This window comes from Tachyglossus aculeatus, chromosome 16 (genome assembly GCF_015852505.1).
Source record: "Tachyglossus aculeatus isolate mTacAcu1 chromosome 16, mTacAcu1.pri, whole genome shotgun sequence".
Classification (NCBI taxonomy): Eukaryota; Metazoa; Chordata; class Mammalia; order Monotremata; family Tachyglossidae; genus Tachyglossus; species Tachyglossus aculeatus.
This window is the reverse complement of record NC_052081.1, coordinates 221,214-247,839: the sequence shown is the minus strand read 5'-3', so window position 1 is coordinate 247,839 and position 26,626 is coordinate 221,214. Positions and strand designations below refer to the sequence as shown.

The following is a 26,626-nucleotide window of genomic DNA, read 5'->3' as shown; positions in this document are numbered from 1 at the left end:
AAGCCGAAGCGGGCCGGCCCGCTCGCTCGGGCAGCCGCCCCCGCCGCCCCCGCCGCCCCCGCCGCCCGCGCCCCGCCCGGGGAGCCGCACCGGTGAGAGCCGGGAGACCGGGCCGCCCGCCGCTGTCGCCTAGCACAGTGCCCGGACCGTAGAAAGCTCGTCACCGGCTACTCCCTTTCCTCTTCCTCCCGTAGCGGGCAGCTGCTGTCAGCTGGGCGGCGAGAACCCCCACAATCAATCAATCAATCGTATTTATTGAGCGCTTACTGTGTGCAGAGCGCTGTACTAAGCGCTTGGGAAGTACAGGTTGGCAACATCTAGAGACAGTCCCTGCCCAACAGTGGGCAATGTATTTTGTACATATTTATTACTCTATATTACTTGTACCTACATATTCTATTTATTTTATTTTGTTAGTATGTTTGGCTTTGTTCTCTGTCTCCCCCTTCTAATCTGTGAGCCCACTGTTGGGTAGGGACTGTCTCTACATGTTGCCAGCTTGTACTTCCCAAGCGCTTAGTACAGTGCTCTGCACACAGTAAGCGCTCAATAAATACGATTGATTGATTGGGCTCACGGGCTCCGGGGGACGGGACCGCTAGCGATCCGACCAGGCCGGACGGAGCCCCTCCCGTGAGCCCGGCGCCCCCCGTGGACCCGACCCACGGCAACTGACAAAGACGGATAGGGCAGTGGGGAGCAACGGGGCCGGAAATCGGGCACAGTCCTCGCTCGAGAAAGTTCTTCCGAGAAATCTAGGATGCAGGCGGGCCCAGCAGCTGCCGTGGGAACCAGGGTCGAGGGCCACATCCGCAGCGGGCCAAGTGGGAGGAACCCGGGGATGACAGCCGGGAGGCCCAGGTTGTAGTCTCAGCCCTGTTACCGGCCCGCCGTGAGACTCAGGGCAATCCGTTAAACCTCTATAGGCCTCAGTTCCTTCCTCTTCAAGATGGGAGTCAGACCCTTCTCTCTGTACTCCTTCAACTGGAGCCTCAGACAGATTGGGAACCGTCCGACCTGATTGCCTTATCTCCATCCCAGCATCTAGGTGCTTGGTACCTGGTGAACTCTTAATTGTCACCGTGGTGACTATAATAAGTGTTCATTTGGGTTTGCATTTTTCACTTTCCTCCAGAAAGCTGAGAGCACCGCAGTGGCGCATCTCATTTTGCGACAGGGATCACCTTCCTTCTGGGCGGCTGTCCGCCCCTCCCAGGCTGCTCAGGTGCTCGCCCAGTGGCTCTCTCTGGTCAGCGGAGGCCCCCCAGAGCAGTGACGCTAGTCAGAACGTGGGGTTTCTTGGCGGTGGTTTGGGTAAGGGACGTATGCCTCCGGACCCTGCCCACCGGTGTCAGCCCTAGTGTCTGACTCCCTTGGCCCCCGTGGCCAGATCCCAGCCCCCATTCCCGGTGACCGGTCCCCACCCATGTCCAAGGGGCCCCAGCTGGGCTGGGTGGTGGGAAGTAATGGCAGACTAAGGGAAAGCAAATACCCGTTGGTTGCACCCTCCCTGACACAGGTCCAGGGATGCGTGGCGCCTGAAGGCCATATTATTTCTTTGCTTCTCCCTAATGTGTAACGATAGCAATGGAATTGAATGTGCACATATCTTGTGCTGACCCCTGGGTTCCATTCAAGGTGATCAGGTAGCCCCCACAGGCTCACAGCCACACGGGGCTCACGGCCCAAGAGATAGCGTAGAGATTTTTTTCCCCAGTTTTTCAGATGAGGACAGAGAGATTCAGTTGCCCAGTATCACACAGCAGCTCGGTGACAGAGCGAGGACCAGAACCCAGGTTTCCTGACTTGCAGCCCCACGTTCTCCCGGCTATCCCACACTGCCTATTCTCCCCATTATTCAGATGAGGACACAGAGGCCGAGAGAGTTTCAGTGAGTTGCCCAAGGTCACATAGCAGACCACTGGCAGAAGTGGGAGTAGGCCCCAGGTCCGCTGACTCCACTGTGTGCGTTCCACTAGGCCACATGGCCCCTCCTTCCTCCCAAAGTATTCTCGGTGGCCCGCCAGCGTGGCCGTACTGCTGCTCCTGCTTCTCCAGGAGCCATTGCTCTGTATGTCTTCGGTGCTCTGTATGTCTTCGGGGCAAAGCCATTCTTTGAGGGGGTTATGCTCGTTATCGGTCGCTCGGTGTCCTAGAGCGAAGTGGCCCGAGTGGCTGCCGCGCCAGACGGTCCCCTGTCCCTGAGCTCCCGGGGCAGTCGGGCTAGCCTGTCATTCTCTCTCGGAAACAAGGCGGCAACTCTAGTTTCGGCTGGACCTGGTGTTTATCGACCAACAAGCCTGGGCGGCGTCTCACAGCCCAGTGGGCCAAGGGGCTGGCTAACACCACTACTGGTCTGGCTCTTGCCATTGCCTACAGGGTGGAGAACGGCCTCCAGGGCCATCCGGGGGAGGCCCCGAGTCAGTGGTGTCCTTCTTCCCACAGGCCCCGGGAAGGACGTTTCCCTTGTTCGGCCTACAACTGCCAGGAGGACTGAAGCGGACCTGGCCCATGGACCCCCTGGGTGCCCCGTCCCAGTTTGTGGATGTGGACACGCTGCCCAGCTGGATGGACTGGTTCGAGCCCGGGGAGCTGGACCCCCGGGACCCCTCCCCCGAGTCCTTTCCAGGGGGGTGTCTCCGCTCACCCTTCCCCTGCAACAAAGTTGTCAGCGGGAAGGTGGTTCTCTGGTAAGCCTTGATGGGCCGGGCGCTCCCGCAGCCTGGCAAGGAGTCCGACCCCAGGGGCAGTCGTGGGCGGGTGGACCGTGGGTGCGGTGACTGGGGAGGGAGCAATCGACAGAAACAGCCCCTTGTTTTCTCTCCGTCATGCCCCAGCCCCAAACCGGTGTTGACGTGAACAAGTCGGACCCCCCTGATGGCAGGGGTCGCTGGATTGGAGAGGAGGGGCGGGGGGTGGACAGGTGGGTGGCAGGAGCGAGTGGACACTCTGAACGCACTGCGCGTGCTTCCTCAGGAAGGGAGACGTGGCCTTACTGAATTGCACAGCCATCGTGAACACCAGCAACGAGAGCCTCACTGACAAGAACCCTGTCTCCGAGAACATCTGCGCCCTCGCGGGACCCGACCTCCTTGAGGACCTGCAGAAACTCAAAGGTGAGTGAGGTGGGCCAGGCCGGGCCAGGCCGTGTCGGCTCCTCTGATCCGTCTCTCCCTCCGGCACCAGAGACACCATCCCGAGGGAAAGGAGGAGCCGGGAAGGTAGCAGAAACGGTGTCTGCCGAAGGCCCGCTCAAGGCAGAGCACTGGGTTAATTAAGGCCGATGCAACAGAAGCGCGACGCACCTTCCCTGCTCTCAAGGAGCTTATGCTGTCATGGTGAGGGCATACACACCCGGTGTGTACGTACAGGGGCTGAGGGTGGGCCCAAGTAGGCAGGTCCAAGAGGGGCCGAAGGGCGGCTAGAATCTGGGATCGGTGATTAGCCAGAGAAGGCTTGTTGGGGAAAGTGGGATTGGAGGGTGGCTTTGGCGGTGGGAAGAACTCAGGCCGGTCTTGATATGGGGGAATGGAGATTTTGGGCCCCAGGGACAATGGGAATGCGGGGGGGTTGGAGGCAGGTGAGGTGAAAGCCAGGCTTCAGGGGGCTGAGGAGGAGCCGAAAAGGCGAGACGGGGAAAAGGGGGGTGAGGATTGCTGATGGAGAGCCTCAAAGCCAGGGGTCAGGAGTCTGTGCTCGATGTAGACGGAAGCCGTGTAGTCTAGTGGAAGGAGCCCTGGCCTGGGGGTCAGGGGGCCTGAGTTCTAATAAGAGCTCTGCCGCTTGCCCGCTGAATGGCCTCAGGTAAGTCTCCTTAAATTCTCTGGGCCTCAGTTCCCTCGTCTGTAAAATGGGGATTTGATTCCTGTTCTCCTTCCTCCCTAGCCTGGGCGTGCCATGTGGGTCAGGAGCTATGTCTGATCTGATTACCTGGCAATTGCCTTGATGCTTAGTACAGTGCTTGGCACGTTGTAAGCACTCCATCAATGCCATAATCACTGTGTTTCTAGACAGTCCCTTCTAGACTGTGAACCCACTGTTGGGTAGGGACCGTCTATATATGTTGCCAACTTGTACTTCCCAAGCACTTAGTACAGTGCTCTGCACATAGTAGGCACTCAATAAATACGATTGAGTGAATGAATGTTTGTCATTGGGTAGCCTTTGGAGGGTTTTGAAGGGAGAGGAGATGTGTGTGGCATTGAGGTAGATAGAGGTGATCAGATCAAACACAGTACCCTGGTGGATAGAGCACAAGCTTGGGAGTCAGAAGGACCTGGGTTCTGATCCCGGCTCTGCCACTTGCCTGCTGTGTGACCTTGGGCAAGTCATTTCACTTCTCTGTGCCTCAGTTCCTTCATCTGTAAAATGGGGATTAAGACCAAGCCCCACGTGGAACAGGGACCATGTCCAACCCGGCTAGCTTGTTTCTACCCCAGCACTTAGAACGGTAAGCCTATAACAAATACCATCATCACCATTGTTACTATTAGTCCCTGTCAGACTGAGAGGGAGCACCGAAGTTTTTATTCCCATTTTTCCAGATGAGGACCCTAAGCCCTAGGGTCCCTCCCGCCTTTCGATCCCAGGAATGTGTAGCTAGGGATTCCGTCCACGTGCACTCCAGGGTGGCCGGGTCTGAGGCCCAGAGAAGTTAAGTGACTGGCCTAACATTGTGCAGTGTCAGAGCTGGGACTAGAACCCAGGTCTCTTGCCCCTCAGGCCCAGGATCTTTCCACCAGACTTGGCTGCACAACCATTGTCCTCGGACCAGGGCTCGGGTTTGACGGGGCCCGGAATCAATCAGATGGTACGGACCTAATCCCCGGTCGGGGCCGAGCGCCACACTGGGCACGGGAGAGTTCAGCAGGAGTCGCTCCTACATTCCCTAACCTCAGGGAGCTTCCAATCTGGTACCTGGAGCCCGCCAGCACAAATAATTTTCAAACGGAGGGAGCAGGAGGAAGAACAAGGGGCTCGTGGGAAGTAGTATGAGCGCATCACGATAGAAGAGTTGTTCAGAGAGTCGAGAGTACAGATAAAAAGAAGAATCACGGGGGTCTGCTTAGCATCTACAAAATCCATCAGATCGGACACAGTCCCTTGGCCACAGAGTTCTGTGAGTCCAAGTGGGAGGGAGAAGGGGTATTGAGCCCTCATCTTATAGCTGAGGAAACTGAGTTGACTGACTTGTCCACGGCCACGCAAGCGAAGGACCCGGGCTAAGGCTTGTATCTCCTGACTCCCAGTTCTGGGCTCTTTCCCCTGTGTTGTGCCACACGTAAAGAAAAATCCATGGACCTGTGTGCCAAGGAGAGGGAGGGAAATACAGAAGTGCTCGGGATGGTGTCGGATGAGGTGGCTGTGGAGTTGGCAGTTAACCAGGGGAGGTTTGATTTTAGGAGGGCTTTGAATGTAACCAGAGCTGGGGCCTTGGTAAGAGGGAGGTTTGGAGGTGGGAGGTGGGGAATGTGGTCCAGTCCGGTTAGGTGAGCTGCAGAGGAGCAGGAACTGAGAGCTGCCTCGCCAGGAGGGTCCGCCTGAGCTCAGGGAGGTAGGCAGCTTGTGGAGGTTTTGGAAGGGCAAAGAGATGCATGCTGAACTCATCTTCAGGGGGGTCTGTGCAGGCACGGGGACTGGAGGCTGCAGGAGGTGGCCAGGCAGGCTGGAGGCGGTGGGGGGCCGGGGGGCTTCGTTGGGAGGTGGGGCTCCGTCGGGAGGTGGGGGAGGCGAGGGAGTTCCTTGGGGAACCAGGCAGTCGCACTCTGTCCGCCCCCCAGAGATGCAGGGAATGGCCTGGAAGAGACGAGGTGCTTTTGGGGCCTTTCCTTCCCTCCCCCTGCCACCTCACCGCCTGCCCTCCCTCCCCCTTTCCTGCTCGCCCATCCTCCTTCCCCTGCCCACTGAACCCCTGCCAGCTGGCCCATCCGCCCCGACCCCAGCTCGCCCGCCTTCTCGTCTCCCACTGTCCCCTGTGCTGTAGGCTGCCGGACCGGGGAGGCAAAGCTGACGAAAGGCTTCAACCTGGCGGCGCGTTTCATCATCCACACGGTGGGCCCCAAGTACAAGAGCCGCTACCGCACCGCGGCCGAGAGCTCCCTCTACAGCTGCTATTGGAATGTCCTCCAGCTGACCAAGTGAGGCCCGACCCAGCCCCATCCGCCTCGGTCTCGTCTCCGGCTTGCGGGGACCCAGAGCGATCCCCTCTCCCGGAGATTCCGGCCCCTCGGCATCGGGCCGGGCCGAGCCCTGCCTTCCTCCGGGCTCAACGCTGGGGACACCCCGGGGCGCTGGACGCTGCGGCCTCATCCCGGCTTTGTTTCCTCTCCAGGGAGCAGGCGATGTCCTCGGTGGGATTCTGTGTCATAAACTCGGCCAAAAGAGGCTACCCTCTGGAGGACGCCACCCACATCGCCCTCCGTGAGTGAGTCCCGCGAGCGGGCATGGCCCCTGGCTCTGGGCAGGAAGAAAGCCTGGTTGCCTTGTCCTACCCAGACCCTCCCCAAGAGACCAGAGTTGTTCAGTCCTGTCCACCACACCGGGCCATCGCCACCAACGGTTCCTGCCTGAAGCCTCTGACTAGCAAAGCAGCAGCTGCTGTTGTCACCAAAGCTCCCTGGGGCTCCTTTCGAGTCCGGAAGTGTGTAGCCGGGGATTCCGTCCACGTCCACTCCGGGGAGGCCAGGTCTGCGCGGAGGGTCCAAGCTGTCACAGAGCCCCAGGAGTCAACAAAATGCCCTCAGCCCCTTCCTTTCTCAGACCCGAAATCTCCCAGTGTTAGGGGGCTGAAGGACCATCCCTTGCCCCAGAACATGTCCCCAGTGTGGGCGATGTAGGTTCTCCGACCCTTCCTCTTCCCACTGCTCCCCCGCTGCTCCGTCCCGCACCTGGACCTCGACTTGCTGCAGGTCAGCCTTTCCTGAGTGTCAGGGCCGCGTGGCTGCTGGGACGCTGGAGCGTCCAGCGGGTGCTCAGACTTTCTGGCTGTCCTCGTTCAACATGGGGCGTGGTGACATGGAAACCCGAGGTGTCACTGCGGGGGCCCGGAGACGCAAGGGCACCAGACTCTGCCGGAGAGGCCACTGCCAGTATCAGTGGGGAAGTTTACCCCAAGCCTGCCCCAGGGCTGTACTGGTCCCAGGCAGTGACACAGTGACCAATGGAGAGGCCAGAGGGTTGAGGAACCTCCCTCTCCCAGTCTCCTGGCCCAGCTGTGTGGCAGTCCACCTCTGGCCTGGGGGAAGCAGGAATTTCTTGTCGAGAGGAATGTGTCCCAAGGGTAGAGGCGCCCGTGCAAAGGATGGGGCAGGGAGCAGGATGCTGTGAAACCTCGCTCCTGGGAGACTGTGGTCCTGAGGGGGTGGGACTGATACCCCCACTACCATCACCACTACTGACTCTTCCCCGTGCGTCCCTCCCCAGGCACAGTGAGGCGCTTCCTCGAGGCCCACGGGGACACCATCGAGAAGGTCGTGTTTGCTGTGTCAGACCTGGAAGAGGTACTTTTTTCCCCCATTTACCCACGGGACGTGAGCACTCGGGGAGGAAATGTGCCTGCTCTCACTCTGGCCTGGAAATAGCATAGCTGCTTTCCCTGTTGGAAAAGGGGGCCGTGGAGCGGGGAGGGCAGGGAGTGGGCCACAGATCCCCAAAGGCTGCAAGATTCAGATCCATGGGCTGTGACCCACCCAACCTTGGCCGAAAGGGTCCCATATAGGGGCCTTCTGGAGTGTTTGCTGTATGAGGCCTCCCCCTCACCCCCGGCCAAAAATAACCCCTGTCCCTTTCTCCCTGTGCTTGCGCGGAGTGGACATTTGGTGCCTTTGACAGAGCTCTGGCTCTGGGATGTGAACGCCTGGGCTTGCCAACGTCTACAAGAAACACCTTAAGGGATCCTGGGGCTGCAGTGGATATGTGCTGTATTCAGAAGCTGTGTGTGCACGCACGCACACACACACACACCACCCCCCCCCACACACACACACACCCCCTTTTGAAGAGCGGGAAGGCGTACAGAATGAGGTTTTGTAAAGGTTATCTGGGCGGGTCTGTGTAATGATGCTTTGCGCAACTAGTGGTAATTGTAGCTAGCCTTTGTTAAGCACTTAACATGTGCCCAGCACAGTGCTAAATGCTGGGAAAGTTACAAGGCCATCAAGTCAGCTGTGGGGCACATCTGGGCTCAGGGAAGCTGCTAGCAGAGTGTAATCTCCCTCCTGGAGATGTTGGGGGGGGCCCCCACCCCCCAGCCTCAGGTGGGACCGGTCCCACGTGGGGATCTGGACCTACTAGGAAAGGATGCAACTGGCGCTGGGGGCTGGGGGAAGACTCACCCTAGCCACTCGTTTCAGCCAGGGTCCTCTATCATGAAGCTGCCCGACCTCCCTCACCACAAACAGCTTCAGTGGAGAGGCAGGCAAGATGCCGCCCAGCCAGGCGTTGGGGGCTGGAGTGGGAGAGAGAGCCTGGTTTCTGGATAGTCTTGTGCTAGCTCATTAGCTCAGAAGTCAATAAAAAAGGCCCAACTTTGGGTTATCATTGGATCATTGTTGACCCTGGGCTGATGTCAGGTCAGCATTGGCAGTGGGTTGGCACTGGGTGACCTCGGGCCAAGGTTTGGCCAGCCCTGGGTGGCTTTGGGTCAGCACTGACCTTGGTATTGAGCCGAAGTTTGGTCTGGGAATGGCTTTGATCCCGAGGGAATCCAGGGCCTCTGGGAGTCCACTTGGCCACCTTCTGCTCTCCCGATTGCAGGCCACGTACCGGAAGCTGCTGCCCCTCTATTTCCCAAGGTCCTTGGAAGAAGAGGCGCGCTCCCTGCCCCTCCTCCCTGCAGATATCGGCAACGCCCAGGGGGAGCCTGTGGTCCCCGAACGACAGATCCGCATAAGCGAGAAGCCAGGCGCGCCAGAGGGTGAGACCAGAGGGTGAGAGGGGAAGCAGAGGATCTGCCTGGGCCCGGGGTCTGGCCCTGTGGAGGTGGGAATACCCGCCTAGCGCTTCTGCGCGGCGATGACACCTGGTCGTCACCAGTAGGGGGCATCAGGCCGTCTGCTGGAGCTGGGACCAGGTCCGGGCTGGCTGGGCTTTCAAAAACCCGAATTCATTCATTCATTCAATCATATTTATTCATTCATTCATTCAATCGTATTTATTGAGCGCTTACTATGTGCAGAGCACTGTACTAAGCGCTTGGAAAGTACAAGTTGAGAACATATAGAGACAGTCCCTACCCAACAGCGGGTTCACAGTCTAGAAGGGGGAGACAGACAACAAAACAAAACATATTAACAAAATAAATAGAATAGTAAATATGTACAAGTAAAATAGAATAATAAATACGTACAAACATATATACAGGTGTGGGGAGGGGAAGGAGGTAAGGCAGGGGGATTTGGAAGGGGAAGAGGGGGAGAGGAAGGAGGGGGCTCAGTCTGGGAAGGCCTCCTGGAAGAGGTGAGCTCTCAGTAGGGCTTTGAAGGGAGGAAGAGAGCTAGCTTGGCAGATGTGCAGAGGGAGGGCATTCCAGGCCATGGGTAGGACGTGGGCCAGGGGTTGACGGTGGGACAGGTGAGAACGAGGCACAAGGAGGAGGTTAGCAGCAGAGGAGCGGAGGGTGCGGGCTGGGCTGTAGGATGAAAGAAGCACTTACCGTGTGCAGAGCACTGTACTAAGCGCTTGGGAAATACAAGTTGGCAACATATATAGATGGTCCCTACCCAGCAACGGGCTCACAGTCTAGAAGGGGGAGACAGACAATAGAACATATGGACAGTTGTCAAGTTGTCAGAACAAACAGAATTAAAGCTAAATGCACATCATTAGCAAAGTAAGTAGAATAGTAAATATGTACAAGTAAAATAAATAGAGTAATAAGTCTGTTCAAACACATATATGCGTGCTGTGGGGAGGGGAAGGAGGTAGGGCGGGGGGATGGGAGGAGGAGAGGAAAAAGGGGGCTCAGTCTGGGAAGGCCTTTTGGAGGAGGTGAGCTCTCAGGAGGGCTTTGAAGGGAGGAACAGAGCTAGCTTGGCGGATGTGTGGAGGGAGGGCATTCCAAGCCGGGGGAGGACGTGGGCCGGGGGTTGACGGTGGGACAGGCGAGAATGAGGCACAGTGAGGAGGTTAGCGGCAGATGAGCTGAATGTAATCCCCCAGCCCTGCCCTCGGCTGCCCGCCCTGGCCTGGAGATGCCCAGAGCCGAGTGAGGGCAGGGAGGAGGTACGCAGGGCAGTCACTGGGGGAAGGGGGGCCCTAGACAGTCTCTAGGATCAAGCGATCAATCAGTGGTATTTACTGAGCCCTGAAGGAAGCGCTTGGGAGAGTCCAGTGTAACAGAACTAGCAGACATGTTCTCTACCCGAAACGAGCTTTGGCTTGTGACCTGACTTGGTCTGATCGGGCGCCCCGTAGAGGCTGCTGTGGGTCCCAGAGTGTGACAGGGATGGGGAGGCCCTAGCCAGGTGGGGAAGAGGGCGTGCCCATAGGGTCCACGCCAAGGAACCTGGAAAAGACCGGCCCTGCTCTGCGTCGGGTTGCTCCCCTGGAGTTGGAGTTCCCCCAGAACTCGAGGCAGCATCCGGTGGCCAGAAGTTGCCTGAGGCCACCCTGAGCTCCATGGGCTGTTGCCGCTGGTGTCGTTGCAGACCTGCGGGCGGCGGCGGAAGAGGACGAGGAGGAGGACGGACTGGAGGTGGGCCTGTCGTTCGTCGGCTCTCACGCGTTCGCCCGCATGGAGGAGGACGTGGACAAGCAGCGGCGTCTGGTCCTCCAGGGGCAGTTGTCAGAGGCAGCGCTGCAGAAGCAACACCAAAGGAAGTAAGGCGAGCGCCCGTCCTCCTGCTCATCCACCCGCCCCTCAGCCTCGCCTCGGCCTTGCTGCCTCTGGGCACGTCTGCGCACACTAGCCCTCGCTGCGCCGGGCTGGGCCGCCAGGGTCTTGGTGTGGACAGGCCATTACAGACTGGGAGCAACCCTCCCCGACACCTGGGCCTCACCGTCCAGTTCCCAGCCCTCTCTGGCCCCATTGCCGGCTGGGGCTTTGGGTTTCACCCCAGGGTGGGCATGGCCGCATCAGGGTTGAAGCCAGTGGGGCCAGTGGAGTGAACAACTCCCCCTCCCCACTTCCCTCCACATTACACATTGCCCCCACGCCACGCACACAAACACACGTGCACACGTGCGTGTATGTGTTGGGCTCCTTCTTCCCCAGTTTCCTGCCTCATCCGTGGTCCCGGAAGAGGAGAAGGGGAGGGGCAGAGCAAGGGGGTGGGGAGCTGTGCCCCCTCCTTGTGGCGTGGCTCTTCTTGTTCTGTATCTGGAGGAACTCTGCGAGGGCAGCCCTTGGCAGCCAGCGATGTGCCAGTCAGCTCTGATCATGGGGCCACTGAGGTCGGCACCAGCTGTCCAGACCGGGCCCGGCCAGAGGGAAGCTTTCCAAGAGGCCTGCGGCTCTCCTCGGCCAGCTGTGCTCCTCCGTAAAAATAATAATGATAGTAACGGTATTTAAGTGTTTACTGTGTGCCAGGCACTGTCCTAAGTGCTGAGGTAGATTCAAGATAATTGGGTTGGGTGTAGTCCTTGTCCCACATGGGGCTCACAGTCTCAATCCCCATTTTACAGGTGAGGGAACTGAGGCATGGAGAAGTGAAGTGGCTTGCCCAAGGTCCCCCAGCAGACAAGTGGCTTAGCCGGGATTAGAGCCCATGACCTTCTGGCTCCCAGGCCCGTGCTCTATCCACTACGCCACACTGCTTCCCAGCTCCAGCACCAGGCAGCGGTGCCAGGGACCGCCAGGGACCACCAGGGCCGGGGTGCACGCCCGGCCCAGCCCAGGCTGGCACTGATCTCGTTGGGCCAGCCACAGGCTCTGCCCAGGGAGTGGCTGGTGCTGACCCTCTTGGCCTCACCATCCACGTTGGGGCACGGGGCCAGTGGGGCTTTGGGCAGGTCTGGAATTGGCCGACCCCTGCTCTGTGTCTCTAGTTACAATCGCTGGTTGTGCCAAGCAAGGGCGGAGGACCTCTCTGACATCGCTTCCTTGAAAGCCCTGTATCAAACCGGTGAGTGAGTGAGTGAGTGGCCCCGGGTTTTTTTTGCTTGTGCTACCTTTCCCCTGTGCTCCGTACGAAGGTCCCCCAATTGCTGTCCACCAAAACTCCCCCAGAACGCCCTTCCAAGTCTCCCCGAGTGCTCCTGTCTCAGGCTACCCCCAGTCACCTCCCCCAGCCATGGCTTCCACACTGTGCTGGCTTCCCTTACCTCCCAGCTCCTTCCTCTTCTTCCCCCTCCAGGGTCCCTTCTCCATCCTCTCCAGCAGGGGCTGGTGGGGACGGCTTCTCTCCTGTCTTGTGAAGGTCAGTGGGGAGCCTGGTCTCCTCACTGCCCAGAGACAGTGGCCCTCCGCAGCTTAGCACACCCTGACCGGTGACCCGCCCACCCCTCCACCCCCAACCCCCCCCGAGCCGGGGCTGGTGACGGCAGGGGCTGAGCCAGGAGGGAGTCAGTGGTAGGGAGGCCGGTGAGTGGTGGAGGATGTGCCTACGCATGGCTGAGTGCGAGCATGTCCATCGGAGGGGGTTTCCAAGCTTCACGTGCAGAAGAAGGGCAGGACGGTTGATTGTTCGCAGTGTGATCCTCCACATTGGTAGTTCTCATGGATGACTGAGAGAAAACTGAAGTTCCAGCATGGAGGCTTTGCAGGCTGTTCTGTGCCCTTCCTCTAGATCGCCTGTTGCCACATGTTCTGAACCGAGTCCTCCTTGGCTTTTGGTGTGGGCGGATGCATGTCAGGGGCCGCTCCCGGGTCTCTGATTGGCTCTCCCCTAGCAGGTGTGGACAACTGCGGCCGCACCGTCATGGTGGTGGTGGGACGGAACATCCCCGTGACGCTCATTGACATGGACAAGGTAGGGGGCGGGGCCCAGGCCCGGCCGTCGGGTCACCAGGGGCAGCTTTTCCCAGCATGGGGAGAAGGATGTGGGCAGCGCGCGGACACATGGCCAGGCAGCGAGGTCGGGCATCGGTGCTCATGAGCCAGAAAGCAGCCGCCTTGCCTGGAGCAGTGGAGAGAGGAAGATGGAGGCGGAAATGCTGTAGGTGCTTGTGAGCACAGAGTGTGTGATTGGCCCCAATATCCTGAGGTGGCAGTTGTGGGGATAAACCTTGGGGAGAGGAGAGGTTAGTCAAGCAAGGCCTCCTGAAGGAGATGGGCTTTCAGAAAAACTTGGAAGATGAAGAGAGGAGCAGGCTGCCGGATATGAAGGGGGATGAATTCCAGGCAGAAGGAAGGATGTGAGCAAGGGGTTGAGACAAGATGAGAGATGAGAATGAGGCCAAGTGAGTAGGTGGGCTAGGGAGGCTTGAAATGTGTGAGCTGAGGTGTGAGAGAAGAGAGTGGGTAAGTGGGATGGAGAGAGCCGATGGACTGCATTTAAGTCCTCGGTCAGGAGTTTCTGCTTGATGTGGAGAGCAGTGGGAAACGCACATTGAGGAGTGGAGAGGGAAGTCTGTGCAAAACAACATTTTAGAGAAAGAATCTCTGCAGGAAAGTGACGCTTGGGCTGAAGGGGGAGCTTGGCTGAGGGCATGGAGGTCAGTGAGGAGGCTGATAATAATAATGATGGCATTTATTAAGCGTTTACTATGTGCTAAGCACTATTCTAAGCGCTGGGGAGGTTACAGGGTGATCAGGTTGTCCCACGGGGGCTCACAGTCTTAATCCCCATTTTACAGATGAGGTAACTGAGGCACAGAGAAGTTAAGTGACTTGCCCAAAGTCACACAGCTGACAATTGGCAGAGTCGGGATTTGAACCCATGACCTCTGACTCCAAAGCCCGTGCTCTTTCCACTTAGCCACGCTGCTTCTCATGATGAAGTAGTCAAGGCAGGTTTTGACAATTTGCCGGACCAGCACGTTGGCCACTTAGATGGAGAGGAAGGGGCCGATCCTGGAACTGACAGAAACTGGCGACGGACTGAATGTAGAGGTTGAAAGTGAGAGAGGCCTCGAGGGTTATGCCACGTTTATGTTCTGGAGAGATGGGGAGGATGGTCGTGTTGGCCACTGTTGGGAAAGGGAGCTGGAGGGGAGGCTTGGCGAGGGAAAACCTGGAGTTCAGGTTGGGACTTGTTGAGCTTGAGTTGGTGGAGAGACATCCATCCTGGGTTGTCCTGGAGGCCTTGAGAAGATGCAAGGCTAGTAGAAGTGAGGGATTGGAGCTAGCCAGGGAGATCAAACAGTCATCCTCCTCAAGGTGACGCGTTGAAGCCTTGAGAGTGGATGAGAGTGGAGAAAGAGGGTGTAAATTGGGGCCGGTGGGGAGGGGGCAGAACTAAGCCTTGGGGGAACCTCCCCCCGCACCACAGTTGCAGGCTGGGAGGCAGAGAAGAACCCCGCAAAAGAGACTGAGAAGGAGCGGCCAGAGAGGTGGGAGGAGAACCAGGAGAAGACAGTGTTATTGAAGCCAAGGTTAGGAAATGTTTCCAGGAGAAGGGAGTGGCTCACATTGTCGAAGGTGGTCAGAGGGGATGGAAACTTGGCCAGCAGGAGGGGTTCGGTGACCATGAAGAGGGTGTTCTTAGAGGAATAGAGGGGACAGAAGCCGGATTGTAGCAGGTCAAAGAAGGGGGTTGTCTCCACCCCCAGGTTAGGCCCTGCCCTGGATCACTGTCAATGGGCCCGAGCTTCTTGGCCTGGCTCCCTGTCCAGTCAGCCCCTCCATCTGTTGGCCGTGAAAGTGCGGCACATGGGATACAGACCGAAGAAGGGGCGTCCGGAAAGGTCATGGCACCATACCGGTTGATGAGACCTGAGTATGGGGCCCCTTAGGGGAGGGCGGTGACTGGGAAGGGAGCTGTGGGTGCAGTTTAGTGGGGGCCCTGGGAGGTTTCTCTCTGTCAGGTCCTGCGAAATGGGTTGCTGCTGGAGCTCCAGCTAACCAGGTCTTCCCCCTCTGCCCCTCCGTCCCCTCTGTCCCTCCCTTTTCCCCCTCCGTCCCTTTCTGTCACCCCTACAGGCTCTCCTGTACTTCATCCATGTGATGGATCACATTGTGGTGAAGGAATACGTGCTGGTTTATTTTCACACACTCACCAGTGACTACAATCGCCTGGACTCTGACTTCCTCAAGAAGCTTTATGATGTTGTGGATGCCAAGTAAGTTCCCAGTTACAGCTGCGCTGGGCACTGAGCGCCCATTCTGGAGAAAGGGCAATGATAAGAAAGATGATATGTGATCATTGCAGCGTTTATTAAGTGCATACTATGTGCTAAGGAAGCTCTGGGGCAAATTCATCAGGTCAGTTCAGAGAAGCACAAGACCCTTTTCCTACCCACCAGGAGCTTCAGTCTTCCCTGAGCTGGGGAAGAAGGGATGGATGTAATGTGGGAGGGAACGAGGGTTATTTCGAGCTCAAGCCCCTGTTCTCATGTTCCAGGGAAACTGCCTTTCTGCTTCAGGCCCCTCCTTGAGCAGAGAATTCTGGGAGCGAGGTCAGAGTGTGTGAATGCACGGGCACCCGAACCTGGTGGCCGCAGCCACGAATGGAAGTTCTCAGGTCTGGTCAGACCTGGGTGAGAAAGCCGGGGGTCCGGCTGACAAGTGTGGGGGCCACCGCCCCCTCAGCCCTGGGAGTGGGCACCTGTGTTCCCGCTCCTTGGGCCTGAGTTCAGGCTCCTGGGATGTGGCGGCCCCTGTTAGGGGAGCACTTTTTGAGAAATCATCTGCAGGGGGCACTTACATCATGGGCCCACACCTCTAATCTGGCCTGATGAGAAAAAGGGAGGTGGAGATCCTAGAGCAGCTCCAGGGCATGACCCTCCTCCTCTGTCCCCAGCCTGGTGACTGTTGGGAGCAGACTAGAGTGTCCCTGGTTTGGGAGTCTCCGGAGCTGAGTGTCTGCTAACTGCCGTGGGGGTCAGACAGAGACTTGGGGAGATTCCCTCCCTGACCTCCCCATTCTCCTCCAGGTACAAGAGGAACCTGAAGGCCGTGTACTTTGTCCACCCCACATTCCGCTCCAAGGTAGAGTACGCTTCCTTCCAAGCCGGATTTTCCGGCTCCAGGCTTTGTTTCGGTCTGCGGGAATCCCACGGTGCGGGAATCCCACGGTGCAGGAACCTGGGTGGGCTTCAGGGCTGGTGTTGCGACTGCTCAGGAATCTGGTGGAAGAGGAGGAGGAAGAAGAACAGGAAGAGGGGAAGGAAGTAGAAGTGGTGGCAGAGACAGACAACCCTGCTTGTTCCGACTGAAGGACCTGCCTGTGCTGTCTCTGTGGTCCACGTGGTCCATTGCTGTTCCCTATGCTGCCAGTCATTCTGAGCCACGGGGTGATGGTTGCAATGGTGGCAGTGTATACGAGGTGTCAAGGACAGGGCAGTTAGCTACCAGATGCTCAGATCAGACATGTGCCCCGTCCCCCATGGGACTCACAGTCTTAGAGAGCCGAGTTAGGGTTCGGACTGGTAAAGATGAGGGCCCTGCGGCCCAAGGAGGTTTGATGACTTGCCCCAGGCCGCCCGAGCACAATCCTGGGTCTTCCACCTGCCAGCCCTATGTTCAGTGTCCAGGCAAGCGAGCCCCGACGGTTCTGGGGGGCCAGGGAGTACAGCATTGACTGGCCCTCTCTGCCCAGGTGGCCACCTGGTTCTTCACCACCTTTTCCGTGTCGGGGCTCAAGGACAAAGTGCACCAGGTGGAGAGTCTTCACCAGCTCTTTGCTGCCATCGCCCCCGAGCAGATCGACTTCCCACCCTTTGTCCTGGAGTACGATGCAAGGGTAAGGGGCTTGGGGCCACCTCCGCCGGCCTCTTGGGGTCCCTGCAGCCTGCACCCAGGGTTGGTCCCAGGCACCCCCTCCCCTCCCGTCACCCCTTCTGGGGGCCATGCCTATGGCTCCTTCCCATTCGTGAGACCGGTCAAGCTGAGGTTAGGGTAGGGCCAGGGTCCTCCCAGCTGACCAGAGTGGGCGGGGATGACCAGGAACAAACCCCTCTGGACCTGCCAGTGTTTGCAGCTGTGTGGCTGCTGTGGGGATGGGTTCCATGGGCTCACCAGCGTCCAGCTGGAGGAGAAGCGGTTGTTGCTGCTGCTGCTGGCTCTGAAACTGCCTCCTCCAGCCCCTCCGGGTAGGGAAGGATCTGGGGACCAGCGGTTCCCTCCCTGTTCACGGTCTCCAAGCCCGGCCCCTCTGCCTGCGTCTGCCCAGGCCCCCAGAATCCTGACCGTTCAGGCCAAGCATTTCCTCCCTCTGCCTGGGCACCCACAGCCCTTGCCCCAGGGTCGTGGGCACCGAGCGATGGCAGTGTCAGGAGCTCCTGCCAAGGGAGTTGAAGCCTCTCCAGTGGACAGTGGGGGTGGGCCTTTGCGACTCCTCCTGCTGCCTGCCTATGACTGGCCCCGCCGTCCACAGATTCTCCTCTGCCAGGAGCCCACTGCCCTGCTTCCACAGTTGCCCTCCTATCCCCATCCCTCCCACCCACCAACCACACGGAGAGGAGACTGGGCCCAGTCCTGCTAGGGAACTGCCTTGCATCCCTCCCTCTGCTCCCTCCACCCTCTCCCCTTCCCAAGGCCAGGAGCAGGGCTTCTCTACATGGTGACCTGGCCTAGTCTTCCCAGGCCACCCCTGTCTCTGTGCTCTGGAGCATCTGGACCCAACCCCCCCACCCCCAAACGGGACCTGTTGAACTGCGATTCCTCATGTTGCTGCCTCTTTCTTTCCTTAGGAGAATGGACCTTGCTACTCCTCTGGGCCCCCATCACCAGACCTGTGATGGTCATCCTGTGGTCCACTCGTACCTGGCCAGAGTCTGGCCCGCTCTTGCTAAACTGGGCATCGTGGGCCACGTGAGCAGCCGGCTGGCGGGGTTGGGCCACACTGGACTCTCTCTAGTTAACTTTGGAGGGCACAAATGGAGACATTGGCAGTCGGGGGCCATGGAGGTCTCTGCCCTCCTCCCCTGCCCCCTTCTTCGAGAGGCTCCCATCCTGCCACTGGACCTCTGGCTCAGTGTGGGCAGACGCCCTCATTCCCCAAGGGCTTCATAAAAATGTAACCAATGGTGGAGATGAAGCCCTGGAGGCAACTGGGGCCATGCGGGGTGTGCTGCCCCTGTCATGACCGAGTGACAACTGGGGTTCCCCCCACAGTAAGCGGGGGCCATGTAGGCCCATTCCAGGGATCTCTCTGAGTGGGGGGAGTGTTCTCGAGGCCACATCCAAAGGGGGAAACCCTGCCCTATCCTGCAAGCACCCGGGTATCAGGGTGAGGGCAGGGATGCTATTCCAGGAGCTTCCTGCACGGGCACTTGGGTGGGTACTAGTCACTCAGTCTTCCCTCTTTGCCCACTGCCCTGTCTCCCACCCACCCACCTACCCCAGCTCCTTTCCCGCAGCTCTGGCCTCCCAAGAGGCCAGCCCAGCTGACCAAGTCAAGGCTCCAGGCTGAGTCCTGGGCACTGGGTACCAGGCTCCTCCCCTAGCAGCAGCTGCAACCCAGCCAGCCTAGCCCCGGGCTGGAGCCCCATCCTCCACCCAGTACTATTGTGGAGGTTGCCCCTGGCCCTTCAGTCTGCCCCTTTATGGTCCTACTCAACTCTGCCCGTCCCAGGCCTTGGACGGGGAAGCAATAAAATTGGCCGAGGGGCTGGAGGGGCTTGGGGTCAGGTCCGTTTTTCACTGTCTTCACGTGGAAGTTGTTCTAGTTTCGCTGTTCCCACACCCTCACCCCGCCCCCCAACAAGGTCACCCTGCCAAGCTGTGAACTAAAGGGGTGGGGGGCTTCCGGGGGGGTTGGGAGTGGGCTTTCCATGGCCAGTGGCAATAGGTGGAGTTTCCCGAGGTTGGGGAATGAAGGGGCGGAGCTTTGTGTGTGAAAATGTAGGGGCAGGATTATGGGGGAGGGGGAGAGGGCATACAGTTAGGGGCCAAGGAGGTGGGCAAGAGTCAGGATGTGGCTGGTTCACACCCCTACTGGCACTGTAGACCCAGGCAGGCATCACTGGGTTCAAGGTGGGGTCATCAGGCTTCACCTGCAACTGAGCAGTGGTTGGGGGATGACCTGCCAGGTCCAGGGCTATTAGCATGGCTCCGTGCCATCTAGTTTCTGCCCACCCCGCACGGGTGAACACCCTTGATCCGACCCAGATACGGGAAACTCCCATACCCCTCACCTGCCCACAGCGTGGAAACAGATGTAGTGGTTTTAGCCTGCCCCCTAAATCTGGTAAGTGCCACCCAGCCACAGTTCTGGGACGCTGATGCGGTCTGCTGGACCCGCTGACGTCGGCCACCAAGGAGACAACCCACTTGGCCAAAGACTGGACGCTGCTGTCCTCGTTGCTTGTTCTGTCCACCTTGGAGCTGGAGAGGGCCTGGGAGGGAGGTGGGGGTGGTCCAGGTCAGCAGCAGCAGCTCTCCATGTCTCCCTCCCTGGATCCGTTCCCACTTGCTCCGGACCCGGGAACAGAGGCAGAAAGGGGACCCCAGAAATGGTGACTTGGAACCGGGAATCTTTCCCAGAGGAGCCAGCAGGGCTGGAGTCTATAATGTGCAGTTTCTCCATTAATGCTGGCGGGCTGTGGGCGAATCCATCAAACTTTTATAGACCTGTAAACGTGGACCCCACGGAGGCAGAACTTGGCAGAGATTCTGAGGACAGAATTACCGACCCTTTGGTAAAGTGATAGTTGAGTTTTCATGGATTCATGGAAGGGAAGTCACGCCCGATGGCTGCTCCCGCATCAGCTACGTCCTGCTCTGCGGCACGGTGGCAGGCGGGGCTGCCAGGGGCGGCTGGGGCAGCGGGGGGCTCTGAGCCCCACATCTCTGCCTTCTCCAGACCCACCCTGGGGGCCGGGGGTGGTGGCCTTGGGGCCCTGGCCCTGCTCTGGACAGTGGGATCCCGGGGCCTTGGCTGGCACAGGTGGAAAGGCAGCGAGAGTTGGCTCTGCTGCCGATGGGGCCAGGACAGGAAGTGGGCAGGGCGCGAGATCTTCCAATGTATGTGTATGTATGGGGCGGCAGCCGGGGGCGGTGAGGTGTGCAATCTGTCCCAGCTGGAAATCTGGGCCACTTTGTTTGCTCTCATGTCAGGCTGGCTGCAAAATAAAGAGTCTGGCATCACCTGGTCGGTATTTGCCTAACGGGCTGGTGTACACAGTGTTCCTCCTCAGGAGCCGGTATTACTCGTCACCCCTCTTCACCACCCTCCACTCCTTCCAACACCGGCCTCCCAGTGTCCCTTCTCCTCAGCTCCCGCCCCACATCCGGTGCCCAGGGATTTAGAATTAAGCAACAGTCCTAGAGGCCCTGGCTGCAGGAGACTGGAAGTTTGACGCCTCTGTTCTAAGAGGGATTTTTGCCCCTCAGCTGGCTGGCTGAAGTGGCAGAGGCTGATTGATTGATCGATCTTCTATGCTTTCCTATTGTTCCTAGCCGTGAAGCAGATCCAGTGATATTTTTCCCCCTTCTTCTGAGTCGCCACTTTGACTTGATACGGAGCTTCACAGTCATTCAACCTCCAGCGGTTGCTCCCGGACATCCACGTAATAACATGATATTTGTAAAGCTCTTACTCTGTGCCACGCACTGTATTAAGTGCTTGGGGGCGGGGGTTCCAAAATCATCACATTGGACACCGTCCTGGTCTCACATGGGGCTCACAGTCTAAGGAGGAATTCATTCATTCAATCGTATTTATTGAGCGCTTACTGTGTGCAGAGCACTGTACTAAGCCCTTGGAAAGTACAATTCAGCATTAAGGAGAGACAGTCCCTGATGAGAACAGATATTTAATCTCCATTTTACAGATGAGGGAATTGTGGCATAGAGAAGTTAAGTGATTTACCCAGGGTCACGCGGCAGGCAAGTGGTGGAGCTGGGATTAGAACCCAGGTCTTCTGATTTCCAGGCCTGTGCTTTTTCCACTGAGACACCCAGCTTCCCACATGAGGCAGAAACTCCTGACGGTTGGCTTCAGGACACTCTTCCTCCACCTCTATTCATTCAGGACACTCTTCCTCCACCTCTATTCATTCAGCCAGTCAGTCCCAAACCCTGTCTACTCTACCTTCACATCTCTAGCATCTTCCCCTTCCTCTCCATTCAAACTACCATCATGCTGGTCCAAGCACTTGTCATACATATCTTGCATCAACTCCTTGCTGACCTCTCTGCCTCCAGCCTTTCCCCTTCATACTGTCTAGTAGGTTTTCCGGCTTTTGCTGGGAAGCCTTTAATTTTTTTTAAGCGCTTAGTACAGTGCTCTGCACACAGTAAGCGCTCAATAAATACGATTGATTGATTGATTCATACTTCATTCTACTCTTCAAAAATCTCCAATGGTTACCCATCCACATCTGCAATGAACTCCTCCCTGTTGGCATTAAGGTAGTCAATAAATGTACCCCCACCGCACCACTACCTAACCTCATCCCTCTCACACAGCAACCCAGCTGGCACCCTTCACTCTAACACCCAAACTATTTTCTAGGCCTTGATCTTGTCTCTCTTGCCATTGACCACTTACACCCTCTCTCCCGCTACATATTTACTGGACTGGCTATTTCCCTGTCTTCAGTGTCCTTCCAAAATCATTCATTCAATTGCATTTATTGAGTGCTTACTGTGTGCAGAGCACTGTACTAAGCGCTTGGAGAGTACAATTCGGCAACAAATCATCTCCTCCAGAAAACCTTCCCTGATTAACTTACCATCTTTCCACCTCTCTGTCCCTTCTGTGCCGCTAATGCAGTTGGGTCCATACCTCCTAAACAGTTTGATACTCACCCCACCCCCAGAATGCTTATTCATTCGTTCGTTCATTCAATCATATTTATTGAGTGCTTATGTCTGTTTATTGTTGTACTCTCTCCAAGTGCTTTGTACAGTGCTGTGCACACAGTAAACACTCAATAAATACGATTGAATAAGGAATGTGTGCAGAGCACTATACTAAGTGCTTGGCAGAGTACAATATAACAATAATGCTCATAATGAGCTTACAGTTTTAGCTAGGGCTCCTCCTACTATGCTTCTTTCCTTAGCTGTAATTTATTTCGTTTGCCTTCCCCACTAGATAATAAATTCTTTGTAGGTGGGATCATGTCTGTCAACCTTCTTGTACTCCCAAGTGCCTAGTGTAGGGCTCCACAAATGGTAAGTGCTCAAGGAATATCATTGATTGATATAGATCTAAAAAGAGAGTCAGTGCATCCTTCAAGTTTCAGCTGCTCCTCTCCAGTCCTAACTGCTACCAGGGTGGGATTGAAAGAGGAAAAGATTGGGCTCGCTGGAGGCTGTGCAGAGCTAATAGGACAGAAAGACCCTATTACGGTCCTTTCCAGCCCTGCTTGGAAGTTCAAGGATCTGCCAGGAGACCCAAGGCAGGCAAGGCTGGGAACCTGGCCCTGATGGCCGGCCATGGGGAACAATGTTTTCGCCCTAGGTTCCGAACCTCCCGGGAGGGGACACCAGCTTCCCTTGTCCCCATGACAGTTGGCATTCATGCCTGAAGGGCCAGAGCCCCAGTACCTTTCTCCAGAACGAAGGGGAATTCAGAGCCCCTCCTACTGAATCACACCCAGCCTCTTGAGGATGAAAATACTACTACTAGTAATAACCCTGTCGGGCGACCGGCCCAGGCCCGGGAGCCGGGGGTCTGGGCTCAGGCTCTTCTTTAGGGTCATCCTGCTCCTTCTCCTCCTCCTAGTCACAGTAATGATAGTGGTGTTTGGTAACCGCTCTCTGTGTGCCAGGGACTGGACGGAGCCCTGGGGTAGAAGCAGCGGGGCCTCGTAGATAGGGCACAGGCACGGGCGGCAGAAGGACCTGGGCCAATTGTCGGCTGTGTGACTTTGGGCGAGTCACTCCACTTCTCCGGGCCTCAGTTCCCTCATCTGTAAAATGGGGATGAAGCCTGTGAGCCCCCCGTGGGACAACCTGATTACCTTGTACCCCCCCAGCGCTTAGAACAATGCTTTGCACATAGTAAGCGCTCAATAAATGCCATCATTATAATCGGTTAAGTGCTTATTATGTGCCAAGCACTGTGCTGAGTGTTGGGGTAGACACGGTGTAAACAGAGCCAACCCCATCCCTTGTCTGGCCGAAGCTCACAGTGGAAGAGGTGGGGGGGAACTGGCATTTAATCTCCATTTTACAGATTAGGAAAGTGGTGGAAGTGGAGGAAACTGGCATTGAATCCCCATTTTACCGATGAGAAAGGTGAAACACAGAGAAGTTAAGTGACTTGTCCAAGGTCACACAGCTTACAGACAAGTGGAAAGGGCTGCCCTGGGTTCCAGCCCCTGTCCTGTGCCTCCCTTGGGCCAATCCCCAATTCCTGTCGCTGCCTGGGGCGATCCATTACCTGGTATCTACCCCAATAATTGCGGTGTTTGTTAAGCAACTTACTATGTGCTAAGGTAAATACAAGATAATCAGACACAGTCCCTGTCATTCATTCATTCAATCGTATTTATTGAGTGCTTACTGTGTGCAGAGCACTGTATTAAGTACTTGGGAGAGTACAACAGAATAATAAACAGACACATTCCCTGTCCACAACGAGCTGGCAGTCTTGGGGTGCGGGTGGGGGGTGGGGGGGGGAGGGAGACAATACAAATAAACACTATAGATAGGTATAAAAGTGCAGTGGGGCCAGGAGGGGGAAAGAGCAAAGGGAGCAAGTCAGGGTGATGCAAAAGGGAGTGGGAGATGAGGAAAGGTGGGGCTCGGTCAGGGAAGGCCTCTTGGAGGAGATGTGCCCTCAATAAGGCTTTGAAGAGGGGGAGAGTAATTGTCTGTCGGACATGAGGAGGGAGGGCGTTCCAGGCCGGAGCCGGGGCTTGGGCTAGGGGTTGGCGGCAAGGTCGAAACACAGTGAGAAGGCTAGCATTAGAAGAGCGAAGTGTGTGGCCTGGGTTGTAGTCCTCCAGGAGGCCTTCCCAAACTAAGCCCCTTCCTTCCTCTCCCCCTCGTCCCCCTCTCCATCCCCCCATCTTACCTCCTTCACTTCCCCACAGCACCTGAATATATGTATATATGTTTGTACATATTTATTATTCTATTTATTTATCTTCCTTGTACATATCTATTCTATTTATTTTATTTTGTTAGTATGTTTGGTTTTGTTCTCTGTCTCCCCCTTCTAGACTGAGAGCCCCCTGTTGGGTAGGGACTGTCTCTATGTGTTGCTGACTTGTACTTCCCAAGCGCTTAGGACAGTGCTCTGCACACAGTAAGCGCTCAATAAATATGATTGATTGATTGATTGATTGTAGAAGAGAAGCAAGGTGAGGTAGGAGGGGACAAGATGGAGAGCTGCTTTAAAGCCAATGGAGAGGTGGTGGATGGGCAACCACTGGAGTTTCGGTGAGGAGCAGGGTGACATTTCTTCAACGTTTCTGTAGAAAAATGGTCAGGGCTCACAGTCTTAAACCCCATTTTACGGATGAGGTAACCGAGGCACAGAGAAGGAAGGGCCTTGCCCAAGGTCTCACAGCAGACAAGCAACTAACGCGGCATTAAAATAATAATTATAATGATGGCACTTATCGAGCGCTTACCATGCGCAAAGCACTGTTCTAAGCGCTGGGGGGGAGGTACAAGGCAATCAGGTTGTCCCACGGGAGGAGGGGGGGACTCACAGGCTTCATCCCCATTTTACAGATGAGGGAACTGAGGCCCGGAGAAGTGAAGTGACTCGCCGAAAGTCACACAGCTGACAATTGTCCCGAGTCCTTCTGCCGCCCGGGCCCGTGCCCTCTCTACGAGGCCCCGCTGCTTTGACCCCAGGGCTCCGTCCAGTCCTTGGCACACAGAGAGCGGTTACCAAACGCCACTATCACTACTGGGGCTAGGAGGAGGAGGAGAAGGAGCAGGACGACGCTGAAGAAGAGCCGGAGCCCAGACAGAGAGCGATCACCAAACACCACTATCACTACTGGGACTAGGAGGAGGAGGAGGAGGAGAAGGAGCAGGACGACGCTGAAGAAGAGCCGGAGCCCAGACAGAGAGCGTTCACCAAACACCACCATCACTACTGGGACTAGGAGGAGGAGGAGGAGGAGGAGGAGAAGGAGCAGGACGACGCTGAAGAAGAGCCAGAGCCCAGACAGAGAGCGATCACCAAACACCACCATCACTACTGGGACTAGGAGGAGGAGGAGGAGGAGGAGGAGAAGGAGCAGGACGACGCTGAAGAAGAGCCAGAGCCCAGACAGAGAGCGATCACCAAACACCACCATCACTACTGGGACTAGGAGGAGGAGGAGGAGGAGGAGGAGAAGGAGCAGGACGACGCTGAAGAAGAGCCAGAGCCCAGACAGAGAGCGATCACCAAACACCACCATCACTACTGGGACTAGGAGGAGGAGGAGGAGGAGGAGGAGAAGGAGCAGGACGACGCTGAAGAAGAGCCGGAGCCCAGACAGAGAGCAATTACCAAACACCACTATCACTACTGGGACTAGGAGGAGGAGGAGGAGGAGAAGGAGCAGGACGACGTCCCGTCCCCACAGCACCTGTTTATATGTATATATGTTTGTACATATTTGTTACTCTATTTATTTATTTATTTTACTTGTACATATCTATTCTGTTTATTTTGTTGGTATGTTTGGTTTTGTTCTCCGTCTCCCCCTTTTAGACTGTGAGCCCACTGTTGGGTAGGGACCGTCTCTATATGTCGCCAACTTGCACTTCCCAAGCGCTTAGTCCAGTGCTGTGCACACAGTAAGCGCTCAATAAATACGATTGATGACGATGATGATGACGCTGAAGAAGAGGCCGGGCCGGTGGCCCGGCGGGGGCGCGCGCGGGGCGCAGGGCGCGCGTGCGCACAGGCGGAGCCGCGCGCGTCTCCCCCGGCGGCGGCGGCGGCGGCGGCGGCGGCCGGTTCGCGCACGCGCTGGGGTGGAGCGAGCGGCGCCGTCGCCGCGCGCCGGAGGCAGAGCCGGGCCCCGCCCGCGCGTCGGAGGGACCCCCCACCCCCCACCACCCGCCCTTCCCGCCGCCTCCTTCTCCGCCTGCCCGCCTGCCTGTCCCGGAGCGCGAGGAGGCGGCGCCGAGGCCGAGGCCGAGGCCGAGGCCGGGGCCGGGGCCGGGGCGGAGGGAGGAATGAGCCGCCGCCCGCCCCGGGCGCTCGGGCGGAAGGGACGCGGCTCGCCTTGGCCCCAAGGAGGCGGAGGAGGAACGGCCGCCGCCGCCGCCGCCGCCGCCACCACCGCCGGGGAGCGGGAGGCCCGGGGCCGGCCCGTGGGGCGGCGGCGATCCAAGGGGGCTCCGTGAAACCCGCCGCTCCGTAGCCCCGCCGGCGGAGCGGGGCCGTGTGGGGCGCCCGGGCGGAGGAGGAGGAGGAGGAGGAGGAGCGGCGTCTGCTGCCCGGCCCGGCCCGGGACTGGGAACGGGGCTAGGAAGGACCGGCGGGCCCGGGCCAGCGGCAGCAGCAGCAGCGGCAGCAGCAGCAGCAGCAGCAGCAGCAGCAGCAGCAGCAGCCCTCGCCTTCCCGCGGCCGGCCTGAGGACCCCGCCGCCGCCGCCAACGCCGCCGCCGCCCCGCGCCCGGGGACCCCCGAGGGCGGAGGCGCCGAGCCGGGGATGAGGAGGAAGCCGGACCGCC

General features: G+C 57.7%; 1 protein-coding gene across 1 annotated transcript; it reads left to right on the top strand.

Annotated features, from left to right (window-relative positions):
* Positions 1 to 68: 68 nt before the first annotated feature.
* GDAP2 (ganglioside induced differentiation associated protein 2) lies at positions 69 to 20,123 on the top strand. Its single transcript, XM_038758245.1, has 14 exons — positions 69 to 92; positions 2,446 to 2,690; positions 2,977 to 3,116; positions 5,984 to 6,137; positions 6,332 to 6,420; positions 7,423 to 7,499; positions 8,755 to 8,914; positions 10,647 to 10,818; positions 11,986 to 12,062; positions 12,832 to 12,908; positions 15,020 to 15,159; positions 15,973 to 16,027; positions 16,638 to 16,781; positions 17,731 to 20,123. Exons 2-14 carry the CDS (start codon positions 2,512 to 2,514, stop codon positions 17,776 to 17,778), a joined length of 1,512 nt encoding a protein of 503 aa, XP_038614173.1. The 5' UTR covers positions 69 to 92; positions 2,446 to 2,511; the 3' UTR covers positions 17,779 to 20,123.
* The last annotated feature ends 6,503 nt before the right edge of the window (positions 20,124 to 26,626 follow it).

Excerpts from the sequence above, each read along its gene's own strand:
- GDAP2 (XM_038758245.1), top strand. The coding sequence starts at position 2,512 with ATGGACCCCCTGGGTGCCCCGTCCCAGTTTGTGGATGTGGACACGCTG. Across the intron at positions 6,138-6,331 it reads AATGTCCTCCAGCTGACCAA|GGAGCAGGCGATGTCCTCGG; the intron begins GTGAGGCCCGAC and ends TTTCCTCTCCAG. Across the intron at positions 7,500-8,754 it reads CTGTGTCAGACCTGGAAGAG|GCCACGTACCGGAAGCTGCT; the intron begins GTACTTTTTTCC and ends TCCCGATTGCAG.